The sequence below is a fragment of the Stegodyphus dumicola genome, chromosome 5, assembly GCF_044657685.1.
Source record: "Stegodyphus dumicola isolate Sdum_Otavi_A_Nest chromosome 5, ASM4465768v1".
Classification (NCBI taxonomy): domain Eukaryota; kingdom Metazoa; phylum Arthropoda; class Arachnida; order Araneae; family Eresidae; genus Stegodyphus; species Stegodyphus dumicola.
Window position 1 is genome coordinate 207,706,939 of NC_140772.1, and position 18,593 is coordinate 207,725,531.

At 37.4% G+C, this 18,593-nt stretch overlaps 1 protein-coding gene across 2 annotated transcripts in view; it reads left to right on the plus strand.

The window, feature by feature from the left end:
• Positions 1–17,505: 17,505 nt before the first annotated feature.
• LOC118201206 (rhophilin-2-like) overlaps positions 17,506–18,593 on the plus strand; it is a 237,488-nt gene continuing 236,400 nt past the window's right edge. Inside the window, exon 1 of one of the 2 annotated variants that reach the window (XM_085817594.1) lies at positions 17,506–17,920. In XM_085817594.1, the coding sequence (XP_085673720.1) occupies positions 17,645–17,920 (276 nt within the window). In that variant the 5' untranslated portion in view covers positions 17,506–17,644. The remainder of the gene's footprint in view (positions 17,921–18,593) is intronic. The other variant, XM_085817593.1, reaches the window with a different exon arrangement.

An 18,593-nucleotide genomic window follows, 5' to 3' on the forward strand; every position in this document is an offset into this window, starting at 1 on the left:
GCCATACAGATGGAGATAAACGAACGTAAGACTTATAAAATATGTTCGTTTATTATTATTAACCGGCTTATTTATGCTTGTTGTTTAGATCTGCATTATAAAAAATACCTTTGATTTCGAACTGCTCAATGAGATTTTTCGAAAACGCTCCAAACTGGCCAAGTGTCGCGAAACCTCGCCAAATCTGGAAATACGAAAACTCTTAGGGTTTATGGTTACCAGTTATAGTATTTAACTGAGCTTTTTGAATACTCGTCATTTCTTATTACATGTATATATGTAACTATCATTTATGGAACGCTACCTGCAACTATTCTATTTTGTATTGCTTAATTTCTGTTCGTATGATATGTAATTAATGATTTTCAGCGATTTTACTCTAGAGAGCTCTACACCAACGAGATGTCTAGTGGCTACAGCGTGACAACAGTCACGCTCTTTGCAATTTCCATCCTATTCTATGGGACCAACTTTACTCACTTCAATCGCTCTGAAAAGCATCGGACAGAGGATAGCTGGAACACAACCTACATTCTACAAGTTACTCTAGGCTAACAGCGGCAACTGGGATTTGGAGATTCCCTATGCCACCGTGCTTCTCGTGGATAATTATATGATCAAAATGGCTGGAGTCGAAAGTGTTGAACGTATGAATTTTACTTATCGTAACCATCTAATATAGCGATCTGATGAGTTGAAAAGTTTTTAAAATGTGCGAAACTTATCCATTTGCTTTAGAGATTTTTCGAAAAAGCTGCAAACTGGCCGGTGATCTCCAGATCTGTCCTTTTATATAGGGGAGTGTGTCGTATGGTTCAGTTACACAGCGATGAGTCATTCTTTTCAATAACAACATTAGCACATGTTCATACAGAAGAAAAACCGTTACCGGAGTTTGCTGCGCTCAGTGAAGTCAAATCACAGACGATAAATTTACAGTTATATCTTTAAAATTCCATCACGTGATTTTTATCTTTTACAGTATTGCTAGAAAATTCAAAAGAAGCATAAATGGATAGGTAATGTTTAACCCCTACAGATTCGACCATCCTAGCAGTCATTGGCATCACGGACACTTTACGATGCGGAGAAAACCAACCACATCTTTTCATAAACTAAAAACCTAAGAATGGATAGCAAGGTATTTTTCTAACATTTTCATGTCAGTGGTCTTCTATTACTAATAACCAGGCGATTTATATGTTTTAAGGAAATACCCTAATTTGTCTTCCTCGAAATGCAGATCCATCAAAGGTTGTCGAAGTGTTTACTAATTTTTGTATGCAAATTCCTTTAAGATATTTTTATATGCTTAAATGCCTTTAAGATTCCTATTATTTTTATCACAGTGAACTGAATTCATTGATTTAAAACCAGGGCTGGATTAATCATTAAACAGCATAAGCAGACTCTTAGGGCATCAAGGAAAGGGGGACAACAAAAAGAAGGTCCTTAGGTATTCAGGAAAGGTGACAGGTGAAAGCAGGGTCCGGACACCCTGGAGGCTTACAAAGACTATTCAGATCTTGTCCGGATCCCGCAACTATCTAGAAGAACCACACACCCCGGTGCCCCACGAGGGCCACTACTGAAATCTAAAGCCAACATTACATTGCATTACATTGGCTACAATTGCTACATTAATACACGTTACTAGATTATTTTATTACAATTAATACAGTGATTCATAATACGCATGTTTCACAAACGCAAAGTATAGAAAATCTTACGTTGGAATGTTACACATTACATTCACATTACTAGAGTGATTCTTATTGCTACGTTAATATTGTATTAATACGTTTGCTACATTAATACTCATTTCAACATTGAAATTACATTCAAACTCTCTCATTAAATTAAGACAGTGATTCATAATGTGCACATTACATAAACACATAGTATAGAAAAAAAACTTATGTTAGAATGTTACAAACTACGTAAACACATAACATGGACAGTATACATTACGCATACATGGACACACTACATTATAACTACATTAACATTCGTATCTCATGATATTAGCACATTACATTTATACTCATATGCATTACATTAACGTATTTATTTGATACGTCATATTACACATGACGTGTTAAATTGAAACATCACTAATTTTAAAATAAAAAATAAATAAATAAAAAATTACTGTACAGAACTCATTTCACTGATACTCATGGCACTAATACTCATTGCACTAATACTCATTGCAAGTATAGTTGGAACTTATTATTCAGGACGACAGAGGTCTCTTCCCAGGACTTCTAACTTTGTCATAATACATTTCAATGGTTTTAACAGAGATGGTTGTTTTATCATGAAGCGTTTATATGCCGCTTCCTCTGTGGTAGGTAGTTTTATGTGCCAGTCGTTCGTCAAAGGGCACTTTGTAAGACAGTGGTCCAAAAGGCCTGAGTCTCCACAGATGCATGTGTCTGCAGTACTAATGTCTCTTTTTGCAAAGTATGAGGAAAAGGGGCCATGCGCCGTAATGAATCTTGTAAGAAAGGAGCTGAGACAAGCCAATCCGTACTCACTTTGTGCACAAAGTCGAAGGTTTTCCTACTTTGCTGGGGTCATGTTCTATTGGAGCACAGAACCTGAGAACCTGAATGCATAAGCTCTAGAGCATAAACTACCAAAGGCCCATCTGATGAAAGCAACACGAATTACTGCAAATGAACAGTGGCAACATGAGTGGGACACAGCTTCCCAAGGAAGGCGCACCCATGATTACTATCACAAATTTCAACAGAGCGCCTAATCTCGTCCCCTTATATCACCAGGTTCGTTACTGGCCATCGACCATTCCCCACTTATTATCAAAAAAGAGGTATCACTACAACGGATTGCTGCGTATGCGGAGACATAGGCAGCTCCGAACACTATCTAAGTACGTGTTCCCTTACAGAGCAGCAGCATATAAATCTGTCGGATCAGGCGACGCAGCATAAACGTTTCTTGATCAAAAAACCGGCTATTATGGAGAACTAGCTAAAATTATGGCCAAATTAGAGGCATTAGGGACTGACCTGTGCAGTGTGAACTAACACACGTCATACCCAAGTTATACGCTAAGTGATCAGATCACAGGCACAACACACTAAGCTTGATTTGTATAATTCAGCTTATATCTGCATATAATCAAGTAATTGTATAACTCAATATATGTACGTACGACACGGAATAATTCAGTAGTATGATTATGTATCATGTATGTTATTCTACTAGGAATCGGTATGAGTAATCATATATTACATGGAAAAATCTAGTTGTAAAATTATGTATTCTCTATGTTTATCTATTATGAATCAGTATGTTTATAAGGTATTTATCCCGCCTTCTTGGCATGCCTTCGTGGTGTGGTGTTCCGCACGCTCAGCGTGTAATTGAAAGGTCCGCTGTTCAATTCCCGGCGAAGGCGTTGCATATTTTTTCTCTTTCCAGTCGCCCTTTAAAAGGGGGAGTATATAAAGTATTTCTCCCGCCTTTTTGGCATGCCTTCGTGGTATAGTGGTCTGCACGCTGGGCGCGAAATTGAGAGATTCACGGTTCGATTCCCGGCGAAAGCGCTGCTAATTTTTCATCTCGACTACTTCTAAATAACCTAATGTCTCTACATGTTTATCTATTATGTTTAGCAATTATCATATGTGTCTTATAGTATGTAAGTAAAGTATGACCTGTTCAGTGTGAACTAACACACGCCATGTCCAAGTTACACGCAAAGAGATCAGATCACACGCACAATACACTAAGCTTGATTTGTAAAATTCAGTATGTGTATGTAATTCAGTAATTGTGTAAGACAGTAACTGTATGTATGGCACGAAACAATTCAATGTATCATGTATTATTAATCGGTATGCTTATTTAGTATGTTTATCAATTATCCTTCGTCTCATGTATGTAAGCAAGTATCAGCAAAAGATTATATATAAGAGGCAATCAGTCCTTGTATGGTATTACGTATTTCCAGCGTCATTCTGACTAGAGGGCGCTGCGTTCGTCCTAATAGTCAGTGGCAGGCAGGATACTAAAGGTGTAAGACGTGGAAGGCAGAGATGCCTAATAATATATCTCTAATTGATTGAAATTTTCGTATATTTTCTTGTAAATAAATGTTGTTATTGTTAACAAAACCTCTTATTATCTCTTGGATGCACCTTTAGTCTCACAAAACCATTAGATGCAAAATTGGTGCATCTTGTCCGCGAATGTGGAATATCGGAAGTAATTAGTCATCATTACTGGATTATATTTCTGAGAAGTTTGGATATTTTACGCACGCTTTTGGATACGTAACATTGCATAATGGACTGTGTAGGTAAGACCTTTTGAACTCACATATTCGGAGTTAATATGGATAAGCTTTCGAAAATAATTGAAAAAAGAAGTAATGTTCGCGCTAGTGTTACTAAACTAGTTAAAAGAGTGCAGAAGCTTGATGAAGTCGTCGAAGACGTAAGTTCATTATCAGAACTACTGGAACTATTAGAAACGAAAGAGCAGATCTTGAAAAGCCATTGATGTACGTGTGAGTAACACGTGCATACGAAAATATCCCTAACATTAACTAGGAAAGCCGAAATCTTAGTTAGGTAGACATGTTACAATTAATAATCAAATTTAATAAGGAAAAGTAACAGTTGCCGGGTACATTATAATGGCTTAAGAAATTCAGAGCACAGTACAGATGCGAGTACACAAGATCACATATTTCGGCGAAGCAGAGGCGCACACATTTGTTGAAGTAGTTCCACTTGACTGCCGGGAAAATTCTTCTCTCCCCGTCAGCCTGTAGGTTTGCCAAACGGGTTTACTGTTTCGCCAATTGGCGCTTTTCTGTACAGTTTTTAAGTCCGTATCGCCTGTTTGGCGCTGCCGCTGCATACTCCCTCCGCAGTGTCAACGAAATGTGACATACCGATGCGGGGGTCGGATTAATCGTCCAGAACGGGTGATACAATTGTCCGAAGTTTTTTTCACACTCTTGGAAGCAACTTGAGAAGAGTCCATGGTTACAAAAGCGGGTTTCAGTCTATCTATGGAGATCGTTTGCTTAGTCCCTTTTATTTCGAGATCAAACGTTTTATCTCGTCTTTCTAGCACCTTAAATGGTCCATCATAAGGAGTTTGAAGTGGTTTTCTAACTCCGTCGTGTCGAACAAACACATATGTGGACTTGTGAAGGCGTGGATGAATGAAACATGTTCGCTGGCCGTGGCTAGAAGTCGTGGTCGGGCGGACACTGGCAAAGTGAGATTTTAAATCCTCCACAAACTGTTTGGGGGACGCATCCGGAGGTGTCGGATTGAAAAATTCTCCTGGGAGACGGATAGTCTTTCCATACACCAGTTCAGAAGTGGTTGCTCCTATGTCCTCTTTGAGAGCGGCGCGGAAACCCATCAGCAGCATTGGAAGGGCAGCCACCCAGTCACTGGTATCGTGCGCTTTTAAGGCAGCTTTCAAAGGACGGTGGAATTCCTCGATCAGTCCATTCGCCTGTGGATGGTAAGGAGACGTCCTGATCCTCTTGATTCCCAATAATTGGGAAAGGGCTCGAAATAAGCCGCTTTCAAACTGTCGCCCTTGGTCGGTAGTAATAACAGTCGGACAACCAAATCGAGTAATCCAGTGGTCATAGAAAGCCTGTGCTGCTGTGCGTGCTGTTATGTCTGGTATGGGTACTGCATCTAGTAAATCTATCTATCATAGTTAGACAGTAATAATTATTTTGAGAAGGAGGTAGGGGACCAACAAGGTCAAGGTGGACGTGATCAAACCTCTGTGATTGGTCTGGAAACTTCATTAACGGGGTTCTAGTATGCCTGCTTACTTTTGCTTTCTGGCACGGAATGCACTGCCGTGCCCATTTCGCGCAATCTTTGCGGATGGAAGACCAAACAAACCGTGAACATACTAACTTTGTTGATGCGCGAATGCCGGGGTGAGACAAATTGTGCAAGGTGGCAAAAACTTTCTCCCGGAATGCCGGAGGAATGTAAGGACGGGCGTTACCTGTTGACACATCGCAATATATCGGTAAGCTACAATTCGGTAAGGTAACTTTTTGAGATGTAGAACTTTTGACTCTTTAAGCAATGTTTGTAATTCTGGGTCGATTTCTTGCATTTTAGCGATTTCCTCATAGTCGATAGGGTTAGGCATGCTTATTGCTTCTATACGCGAAAGTACGTCGGCAGCGATATTCTCCGAACCTTTTATATGGCGAATTTCAGTGGTGAATTGGGAGATAAAGTCTAACTGCCTAGCCTGACGAGGTGAACACTTATCCAAACGCTGTCTGAATGCATACGTGAGCGGTTTGTGATCGGTGATTAAAGAAAAGTTCCGTGCTTCCAACATATGCTTAAAATGCCTAATAGCAGCATAAGCTGCCAATAGCTCTCGATCATACGCACTATAGTTCCTTTCCGCCTGCGAAAGCTTTCGTGAGAAAAATGCGAGAGGCTGTAAATTTCTATCAACTATTTGTGATAGCGTTCCACCGATCGCGAAGTCTGACGCATCAACCTGTAAAACCAACTGATCATCTTTCTTCGGGTGTGCCAAAAGAACAGCATTAGCGATTAGCTGTTTGCACTTTTGAAATTCACTCCGCGCTTCCTCAGACAAATTCAGGATTGTCTTATCATTTTTCTTAGCCCCTTTTAAATACGAAGTTAAATGTATTTGATTCTGGGCTACGTTGGGTAAAAATCGACGGTAAAAATTTAAAAATCCTAAAAATCTCTGCAAATCTTTTACCGTTTTAGGAAGTGGGTAGTTAAGTATCGGTTCCACTTTGTTCGTCAGAGGCTTGGTACCATCTTTATTGATTATATGGCCTAAAAAAGATATTTCCGGAACGCCGAAAACACATTTCGAAGCGTTAATTGTCAATCCATATGAAGTTAATCTTTCAAAAACAGTACGTAGGTGAGATTTATGCTCATCTTCCCTATCACTAAATATCAAAATATCATCTAAGTAGACGTAGGCGAATTTTAGATCTCCAAGAATTTCGTTCATAAACCTTTGAAAGGTTTGAGCTGCTGACACAGTCCGAAATTTAAAAACGGAAATTCGAAAAGACCAAATGGGGTGCAAACTGCAGTTTTCGGTATATGATCTGGATGGACTGGTATATGATGATATGCCCGAACGATATCAATTTTTGAAAAAATTGTCTTTCCGCTAAGCGTATTATTAAAGTCTTGTAAATGCGGGATAGGGTATCTGTCGGGTTCGGTGCACGCGTTTAGTTTTCGGTAGTCTCCTACTGGCCGTATGTCGCCCGAACTTTTAGAAACTACATGAAGAGGTGATGACCATGCTGATTTTGATGGTCTACAAATACCTTGATCTATCATAAATCGAAATTCTTTTTTTACTGCTTCGTATAACTTAGGGCTTAACCTACGCGGTTTATTGTGCACAGGAGGACCGTTTGTTTCGATGTAATGAACCGTACTATGCTTTACTCTAACCGAATCGGATTTTAATTTCAGTACTTCCGGAAAGTCTTTCAAGATTCTGTGATATGGTGAATCACCAGATATTAACTTTACCGAAAAATAATTTTTAGAATCGGAAAGAGAACCAATACGAGTTAATTTCGTAGTATTATCGATAAGCCTACCTCGTTTTAAATCGATTAAAAGATCAAAATGCCTTAAAAAGTCGGCTCCTATTATAGGCACTGGTACATGGGCGATTAAAAACTTCCAAGAAAAGTTTCGTCTAAGTCCTAAATTCACAGTTAACAATTTTGTTCCATACGTAGAAATTCTGGAATTATTCGCGGCAAATAATTGAAGCGAATCAGGATGCATTTTCTTAAACTTAGAAGTCGGTGTCACACATGAAACATCCGAGCCCGAATCAATCAAAAAGTTTAAATTTAATCTGTTATCGTAAACATGTAAACGACATGAATGCGCGACTGCCGATGAATTTCGATCGACAGCCGCTACTGCTAGTTTTCCTGGGCCGTAGTGTTCTGAGAAAAGGAACAAGGTGCTCGACATTTTCGTGCATTATTACCGAATCGCGAATGAAAATAACAATAATTGTTCACACGCTCTCGGGAATGCCCACGCGAAAAACTACGTGCTTTGTTATGTTGATCCCGGGGGAAATTATTCCTCGTTTTTCCGCGGGAGAGTCGCTCGACTTGTTTACTTAGGGCAGAGATTTCACTCCTTAAGGCCTTAAGCTCCTCGAGGGGTGCACCAGAATCGTTAGGGTTTCTGGGGGAACTCGCCGAAGCTCCCTGGACCGCGAACACGCTGTTGTTCGTTGGCGTGCGCACTTCAGCTATCTTATCAGCCATTTTTGCTAAACTGTCTAAGGATTCCGAACTTATTGATAAAATGGCATGCACCTCGGAAGGTAACCTTTGCAGCCATAATGATTTTAAAAATTCGTCAGTTATACAGTTTCCACCTAATTCTCTCATTTTTCTCAATAAGTGAGATGGTTTGTCGTCCCCTAAATGCAATTCAGAAATAAGTCTGCGTATTTGCTCGCTTTCCGAATCTGAGAATTCTACTATTAACCTAGCTTTAAGGGCATCATATTTAGCCGTCGCTGGGGGATTAAATAAAATATCTGATACTGCGGAAAGAGTTTCAGGGTCTATCGAAGAAACCACGTGGTTGTATTTTGTACTATCGCTACTAATCTTCGCTAAAGCAAAGTTACTTTCAACTTGAATAAACCAAAGTTTAACATTTTTTTCCATAAAGGGGGAATTTTAACTGCCACGTGTGAGATTTGTGGCTCCTGAACCGCCATATTCGATTCCTCGTTGGTTTGGCCTTCCGATCCTGGCATGGTTGCCAATTATAAATATATCGTAAATCGTAAACTTAATGTTTTGCACTATACCTTATCAAAACAGTATCAATTTAGAATAAAATAATGAAGACATTCAATATCTCAATAAAATTGTGAGCACCAATATTACCCAAAGATCAATTTTAAACAATCAATAATTAAATTAAAACTATAATTTTAGAGCAAAACATATCACAAAAACATAATTAAGACCAATCACAGATAATTAAAAAATTTGACCACATACCTGTAAATCCTCCTTAAGTGTGATAAACCACGTGTAATCCGTACGATAAAATGAAGAGGAAATAAATAGGGTTGAGCCTTTATCAGTCATAAGGAAGAGCATTGGCATCAAAATAAGGCATATTTTTAGTTTTTAAACAAAGATTGAGACAGATAGTCATTAGGGATCGAAACAGAAGGAGCGAGGGACAGGGTCACCAATGATGTACGTGTGAGTAACACGTGCATACGAAAATATCCCTAACATTAACTAGGAAAGCCGAAATCTTAGTTAGGTAGACATGTTACAATTAATAATCAAATTTAATAAGGAAAAGTAACAGTTGCCGGGTACATTATAATGGCTTAAGAAATTCAGAGCACAGTACAGATGCGAGTACACAAGATCACATATTTCGGCGAAGCAGAGGCGCACACATTTGTTGAAGTAGTTCCACTTGACTGCCGGGAAAATTCTTCTCTCCCCGTCAGCCTGTAGGTTTGCCAAACGGGTTTACTGTTTCGCCAATTGGCGCTTTTCTGTACAGTTTTTAAGTCCGTATCGCCTGTTTGGCGCTGCCGCTGCACCATGATTTAGAGGTGGAAGCACTCATAGACGATCCGGAAAAATTTAAAGGTGAATTAAAAGCTTCGGAGGAATACGATGACAAAATATTGTTAGCTAAGATTAAACTAAAAAGCAAAATTAAAGAATTAGCAGCTGAAAATGTTCAGCGGACTTCTTCAGTTCTTAACACATCTAGTGTTTCGGAAAACACTGTTACGGCTTTAAAATTACCAAAGTTAGAAATTTCGCGATTCTATGGTGATTCTGGCAAATTTATGGAATTCTTAAACTGTTTTGATAGTGCAATCGGTTCAAACAATTCACTTACGAAAATTGAAAAATTCCAATATTTAAAATCTCTTCTTTCTGGTCCTGCATATAACGTTGTTGCGGGTTTTGAATTAAATGAGAAAAACTATGACTCATGTCTTGAGCTTTTAAAACAAAGATATGGTAGAACTGATTCTATTATAAATTCTTACATGAATAAATTATTAAACTTAGAACCCGTGAGAAGTTCGTCTAATGTTAAGGGTTTGCGTAAATTATACGATGAAATAAAAGTTAATATAAGAAATTTGCGTTCATTAAATGTAACGGAGGGTTCATATGGGCATTTATTGAATCCAATATGATTGAAGTTGCTACCACAATATTTGGTGTTAGATTTTCACCGAAAACGAAACAGGGAAGTGAATTGTGAGGTTTTGGAAATTATTACGTTTTTGAGAAATGAAGTCGAATCTAGGGAAGTTGCCGAAACTGTGATGAGCCCCCTAAAAAGTTACGAAACAAAACGATCCTTTTCCCAAAATTATCAAAGTGGTCAAACTTATCAGAAAAACTATTCAAAGCCTAAAAATATATCAACCGCTTCAGCGTTAAATACACAAATAAAAAATGCTTGTTTATTCTGTGACGGTCATGACGATTCCGTAAGTTGTAAAAAATTGGATGTAGAACAAAAAATAAATAAACTTAGGACTGAAGCTAGATGCTGGTGTTGTTTCCAGAAATATCACGTGTCTCGTGTATGCAGGGCAAAAATATCGTGTAAAAATTGTTTAAGCAATTTTCATCATGAGTCAGTGTGTAGAAAAAATAAACCCGTTAATGTTACTTTGAAAGGTTGTGAGAAGCAAGTGGAAAGCGAAACTGTTTTGAATGACTCACAGTCTAAATCTAATAAAAGCGCCGAGAATATTTCTGTGTCTCATAGTAATATATGTACCAAAAATAAGCCCTTTTTGCAAACATGTACAGTTTTAGCTTGTTCGGATAAAAATTCAGTCTTAACTAATGTTATTTTAGACAATGGTAGTCATCGAAGTTTTATTTCATCTCGATTAGTTAAAGAATTAAAATTAAAGCCAATACGCTACGAAAGAATAGCTATTTTTGCTTTCGGAGACAAAATAGCACGTGAGAAGGAATACGGTATCGTTTCACTGACGTTGCGCAATAGGGATCAAAGTTCGAAATCGTACGAGTTAGAAGCTGTCATAACGGATTATATATCTAATTTGTCCTTGAAAATTCCTGATGTATCTATTAGCAATGCGTTGAAGGAAAGAGGTTTACCTTTGGCTGATTCATTTTCTGGCGACTGCCAGACAGATATACTTATCGGATGCGATTCATTTTGGGATATTGTTTATGATGAGAGAGTAAAAGTCACGTTTAAATGAAAACATTACTGCGATAAATTCTTGTTTCGGTTGGTTACTAGCGGGAGTGGAAGGAAGTAATAAATTGACTAATAATTATGAAAATGTATGTTTAGTCATGGACTCTTCTTCCATTTTGTGCGATTTAAAAAAATTTTGGGAAATAGAAGAATTTCAGTCAGACAAACAAAACTTTTCTGAATGGGACAAGCAATTGATTGAAAGATTTGAAAATTCTCTGGAATTTAATGGGGAAAGGTACGTTTGTAGATTGATGTGGAAGGAAAACTTGGGACCTGCAGTTGGGTTGAATTCTAATTATGAGGTTGCGAAAAAGCGTTTTGATTCGTTAAAGCAGAAACTAAATAAAAATCAAGAAATTTATGACCAGTATAAACAAATTATATCGGATCAGTTAGAATGTCAGATTGTGGGAAAATGTGTTAATGAAGATAAAATTTCAGGATATTATATGCCCCACAGAGCGGTAATTAGGGATGACAAGGAAACAACTCGAGTTAGAATTGTTTATGACTGTAGCAGTAAGGCTAATGAAAATAATAAATCTCTTAATGAGTCTCTAGAATCAGGAGTAAATCTTTATGCAAATTTATTGGACATAATTCTTAAATTTCGAGAATATCAAGTTGCATTTTGCGGAGATTTAGAGAAAGCTTTTCTTATGATAGAGATTGCGGAGGAAGATAGAAAATACCTTAAATTTTTGTGGTTTCCCGAAGAGGTAGGTGATTCAACCAAAACTCTTCATTTAAATCGTCTCCCATTCGGTTTAACTACTTCGCCATTTTCCTTGACTTGCGTTTTGAAATTTCACATTAAGAAATTTAAGGAACATCATCCAAAATGTTATGACATGTTAAATTCTTTTCTTTATGTTGATGATCTCTGCTATGGAGCCAATACCGTTCAAGATGCTTATTATTTGACGTCTACGGCAATAGAGATATTAAAAGCAGCGGGATTTCATTTGAGGAAATTAAAAACTAATTGTCCGGAATTGTGTAAACTTTGGAATGAAAACGGATATGAGGAAAATACTGACTTCGGGCAAGGAACAGGTTTCTTGGGATTGAAGTGGGATCCGATTGAGGATAAAATTAAATTAGATTTAAGAGATGTTAGGGATTTCATTGATGCTAGAATCACCAAGCGTCACGTTTTGAGAGTTATTTCAAAGATATTTGATCCGTGTGGACTGATTAGTCCCTTTGTAATCACTGTGAAAATTCTTCTGCAAGAGATGTGGGAACGCGGTCTACAATGGGATGAAGATTTGCCAAGTGACCTACAAAATAAATGGAGAACCTGGTGTTCTGAACTTTGTGAACTTGAATCAGTATCTATTGAAAGAAGGATTTTTGAAAGTGTAGAAATAAGTGAAGTTTCTCTTCATGTGTTTTGTGACGCCAGACCCAAGGCATATGGGGCTGTTGCGTTCCTTAGGTACGTGAATTACAATGGCCAAATCAAAGTGAGCTTTATAATGTCAAAAAGTAAAGTTGCTCCTTTAAAAACTTTGACTCTTGCAAGATTAGAGTTAATGGCAGCTCTCCTCGCTGCACGTTTAGGAAATTATTTACAAGGTCTATTTCCTAATTTCGCGAAACAAATTTTCTTTTGGAGCGACTCTCAAATCGTCCTTCATTGGTTGAAAGGATCTTCTAAACAATGGAAACCATTTGTCGGCAACAGAGTAGCTCAAGTGCAGTCGCTGACTCTACCAGAGTGTTGGAACCATTGCAGTGGCTCCGACAATCCCGCAGACCTTACTACTAGAGGAGAATCGGTTAAGAGGATTCTTACAAGTTCTCTGTGGTGGTCAGGCCCTGTTTTGTTGTCTAAACCACTTCACTCGTGGCCTCTTCAAGAATCGCTACAACATTTTAATGACATCTGTGATGAACGCGTTATAGTGAAAGAGCGACGGACTGCACTGGTTAATTCCATGGTAACCAGTTCAGCTAATGGAAACTTAGCTATGTCGTCGTTACTGGACATTAATGACTTCAGCGAAATAAGTAGATTACTACGTGTTACTGCTTGGATTAAAAGGTTTGTGCACAATTCTAAACCTAATTCTACAAAATTAAATGGACCTATATGTGCTCCAGAACTCGAGCAAGCTTTGCGTTTTTGGATCAAAGCTACTCAATTCAAGCATTATAGTACAGAAGTTACCTAACTTCTTTCGAAAGGAACTATTGATAAGAGTTCACGCATATTTAATTTGAATCCTGAACTTGATGATAATAACTTACTTTGTTTAAAGGGACGTTTACAGTTTTCATGTAACGATATGCGAGCCAAACATCCTTGGCTTCTTCCGGCTAATGATAAATTTGTGGAACTACTTATCTGTGATTCTCATACTAAAATGTGCCATTTAGGTGTTGATGCAACTTTAACACATTTACGAGAACAATTCTGGATTGTTAAAGGTCGTCAATTTGTGAAAAAAGTGTTAAATAACTGTCTGATTTGTAGACGATTCAAAGTGAAATCTGGAATGCAGGTGGTTGCCCCTTTACCGCCTGATAGAATTCAAGAGCATCCACCATTTGATGTATGTGGTGTGGATTTTGCCGGACCATTTTTTGTTCGTGATTTTAATTCAAAGTGTTATTTACTTATATTCAGCTGTGCAGTGACAAGAGCTATCCACTTAGAAGTAGTTCTTAACATAAGTGCTGATTCCTTTTTGTTGGGATTCCGACGATTTGTTTCTCCTCGAGGATTATGTTCCACTATATTCTGATAACGCCAAAGCTTTAAAAAAAGCAAATAGTGAATTGAAAAAATGGTGGAATCAGATAGATAACGATCAAGTTAAAAATTTGTTTGCTTCTAAAGGTATAGTTTGGAATTTTATAGTTGAAAAAAGTCCATGGTGGGGAGGTTTCTGGGAGAGACAGATACGGATGGTTAAAACCTGCTTAAAGAAAATTGTTGGACGATCCTCTCTTTCTTTGAAGGAATTGGAAACTGTTTTTTTCAGAAATTGAAGCTCTGGTTAATTCCAGGCCTATCACGTATCTGTACAACGAACCCTCAGAACCCTCTCCACTCACCCCATCTCATTTTCTTATTGGTAAAAGATTGGTGTCTTTACCTGTAATAAAACATAAAAATGAAAATTTAAATGTTAATAGGAATTCTTTGGTAAAGAAATATAAATATCAGCAAACACTTTTGAATCACTTCTGGAACAGGTGGAGAAAGGAATATTTACTTAATCTAAGATCAGCTTATATTTCTCCACAACCAGGTAAAATAGTTTCATTTAAAGTGAATGATATTGTTTTGATTAATGATGAGCGTTATCCCAGAAATATGTGGATGATGGGAAAAATTTTAGAGCTATATCCAGGAAGAGATGGAAAAGTTCGTTCTCTTCTTATTCAGACTCCTAAAGGACAAATAAAACGCTCAGTACAACTTGTGTATAACTTGGAAATTAATCCTTAATTGTGTTAGTTTAATTGAGTTGCAACCTGTTAATGTTCTATCTGTGTATTAATAATTGTTTAATTGTGCTTATATTTTATTGCTTGATATTTGAACAATTTTCTTTGGAAGTTAAAAGTGTAATTGGTTTTTGTATGTTAAGTCACTGAATAATTTTGAAGCTTTGTATTTGATATAATATGCTATTTATATTTTTATTCTTGTAATTTTAAATGGTTCCTGAATGTAAGTTTAGTTGAAATTCAATGGTAAGTGAACTCAAGTGAGTTCAGGTGGGGAGTATTACGTATTTCCAGCGTCATTCTGACTAGAGGGCGCTGCGTTCGTCCTAATAGTCAGTGGCAGGCAGGATACTAAAGGTGTAAGACGTGGAAGGCAGAGATGCCTAATAATATATCTCTAATTGATTGAAATTTTCGTATATTTTCTTGTAAATAAATGTTGTTATTGTTAACAAAACCTCTTATTATCTCTTGGATGCACCTTTAGTCTCACAGAACCATTAGATGCAAAATATGGCAATGTTCAACCTTTCTGTTTTGAAATAAAACAAGAATATATATTGAAATATGAATTCTGTTTTGAAACGCTGTCCTCGTGGGACATCAGGAGCGAGTTGTTCTGGGCAGTTGCGGGATTCGGATAATACCCGAACAATCTGTGTAAGCCACCCGGGTGTCCGGATCCTTCTGTCACCTGTGTGCCACTGTCATAGTGCCACTGTCACCTGTGTTATGTTCCATTGTTCCTGCCACATCCTCATTACTGTATCAGCGGTGGTCTTTTTCAAGTGCGATTTTGGAAAAGGGACTGCCAGGTGATCTGTATTAATATTTTGTGCTGCCTCCTCAGCCAAGGCATTTGCGCCTTGGGTTCCAGTGGGTATTAAGGAAAGGAGGCACCAAAAAATTTCAGTATCTACATATTAATACAACCACGTTAGTAATTCGGAGATTTCCAACTGATGCAAAAGAATGATGGTGTAAATCATTATTGAGTTCCCCCAAATCTTGCGACTGTGGTATAAAACAATCACTGAAAGAGTTCTTTTGTACGGAGTCTTCATTTGGGGTTCTGATATGAACAAAACTATGAGTGTCTTACTGAATTCAATACAGAGGCAGCAGCTATTGCTTATTTCCAAAGGTTATAGTACAACCTCGACAGCCTCACTGCAGATTTTGGCGGGTATACCTCCATTAGATTTGCAGGCTCAAAGAGACTCTTTCTTAGGACGGATCCTACGATTACGATTGAATGGGGATTTATGGAACAAACATTACCTAGTAAACGATTATGAACTACGGGTTACATCTAATCTTGGCCATCCTGCCTCTTTAAAACTGAAATCTGCAGTCAATTTATACTATACGGCTCCAGCATTGCTCTATTTACAGATGGTTCTAAAACTGAACGGGGAACAGGTTGTGCATTTTGTGTATTTAACAATACTCAAAAGGTATATACATGGACTCGAAGACTGATAACAGAAATACTGTTTTTCAGGCAGAACTTTTAGCGATAAACGCTGCTTTCACTTATGTTAAAAGAAATATATCGGGCAAGACTAAGATTTTCAGTGATTCATTATCTAGTCTGCAGGCAGTCTTAGACATTACGAATAGAAATCCGATTGTACAAGTTATTCAAGAGAAATTGCTAAGATTTAATTCATCTGAAAGACCACTTCTTACCTGGGTGCCAGCTCATGTTGGTACACTGGGCAATGAAGAAGCGGATACTTTAGCTAAATGGGCTGCTAATGACATCAACAGAATTGAAAATCCCACGAAATTGCCTTTTTCACACTTGAAGAGCAAGACTTTAAATGCACTCCTAGTGAAATGGCAGGAAAGATGGACTAATTACTCCACAAGAAGACGAGTCTTCTCTTTCTTCCCGGCCCACCAACGGCCGAGCGGTAAAGTCGCTGAACACTGGTAGTTCGGTCCGAGGTTCGAATCCCGCGAACGGGCTGGCTGCATGGGTGTTTTCGTGGTTTTCCCCATGTGTAACGTGTATACGAGCCAGTTTCCCTTAGAAAGTCCTCCACGAAGGCATCCCTCCCCTTAGGCAGATAGCCCTCGAGGCTTTGCCGTAATTAAATAACCTAACCTAACCTAACCATCTCTTTCTTCCCAAAAGTTTCACTCAGTCAAAGAAGCACATCGAATTTTTATACTCAAGTTTTCACCAGTCATGGATCTTTTAATACATATCTCTTTCGATTTGGCCTATATACGACTGAGCTTTGTTCTTGCGGGGAGTTGGGAGACCCTGAACACTTTATCTTTCACTGTTCATTTACTAAAAAACTTCACTTGAATAAACCTTTAGATCAACACAGGCCAAAATGAGCTGATCTGATATTAAAAAACTCTAGTGAGAGTAAGAAATTTAAGGAAATTATGCTTTTCTGTCAGGAGTTAAATTTTTCTGTAAATAATTCTCTCAGATCATCTCTATTGGAAGTGAGTAATTGACTTTCAGTGACTGTTAGAATTTTTTTTATTGCATTAGATTTTTACTGCATAATGGTAGTTGTTAAACTTATTGTGTTTGATGCTTATTATTGTTCAGTTTGGCTGTTTCCACTACTTATGTTTTTGATTTAAAATTAGAAATGGTTTTACATAGAAGAGACGTATCTGACATTGAATGCATCTAAGCTCTTTGTTAAGTTAGAATACAGCGCCACCTATTGGATAAGTAGAGAAACTCTCACTTGGCCATCTGGATTCGGCTAAGCAACATGCCAGAGCATGTATTAGATCTGAATAGTTAGTTACTGTAAATAAATTAGTTAGTTCTTTTGCTATACAGTCCACTTATTAGTTTAGAATCACAGTACATGGTCAGCACAGCCGGAGAAGTGAACAAAATGCTGGCATTAGATAGAAACAAAACTTCGTTAAAAGCGAAACTAACTAGGTTAGAAAATGTAGTGAAGGAATATGATGATAGTTCGAATAAGAATGAAATTCAAATAAAGTATAGATCGCTACAAAGCATTCAAATGGATATTAGAAACTTGAGGATTAGATATTTCGAAAGCGTTGATGAAAAAGATGTCACAGCCATCGATGAAGAAATCGCCGAAATGGAAGAAAGAACTGAAGTTCTGGAGGTAAGAATTATGGAAATTCTATCATCTATCGCACATTCTGAAAATGAAAATGATTGTAATAAATTTGATCCTAAAGTACAAATACGTTTGCCAGAATTACCAATTCCTAAGGTTTCTGGTAAATATACCGAATGGAATAATTTTAAGCTTCAATTCGAAAACATCATAGCGAATAACACGCAATTAACAGAAGTTCAGAAACTCTACTATTTAAAGGCTGCATTAACTGATGAAGCAAAAAATCTTGAAACTGTTGATGATACTTTTAGTTCTCTATTTAAAGCTCTTCAAGATAGGTACGAAAATAAAAGAATATTAATTGAGACGCATATAAAGTCAATAATGGATTTACGTACTTTAACATTCGAATCGTCTAAAGGAATAAGATATGTAATAGATAATGTTACTAAAAACGTTAGGGCTTTGAATGTTTTAAAATATGAGAAAAATAATTTATCGGATATTCTGTTATTAAATATCGTACTTCAGAAACTAGATTTCGAAACGCGCAAACAATTTGAACTAAGCATTAATGCTACGGAAGTTCCTACGTTTGATGAATTAATTTCGTTTTTAGAGAAAAGATGTCAGTTATTGGATAACATTAACCGTAGTATTAATAAAATGAAATATCCGTTAGAAAAAAGTTCGAAATCAAAGGCTCTGATGGTTA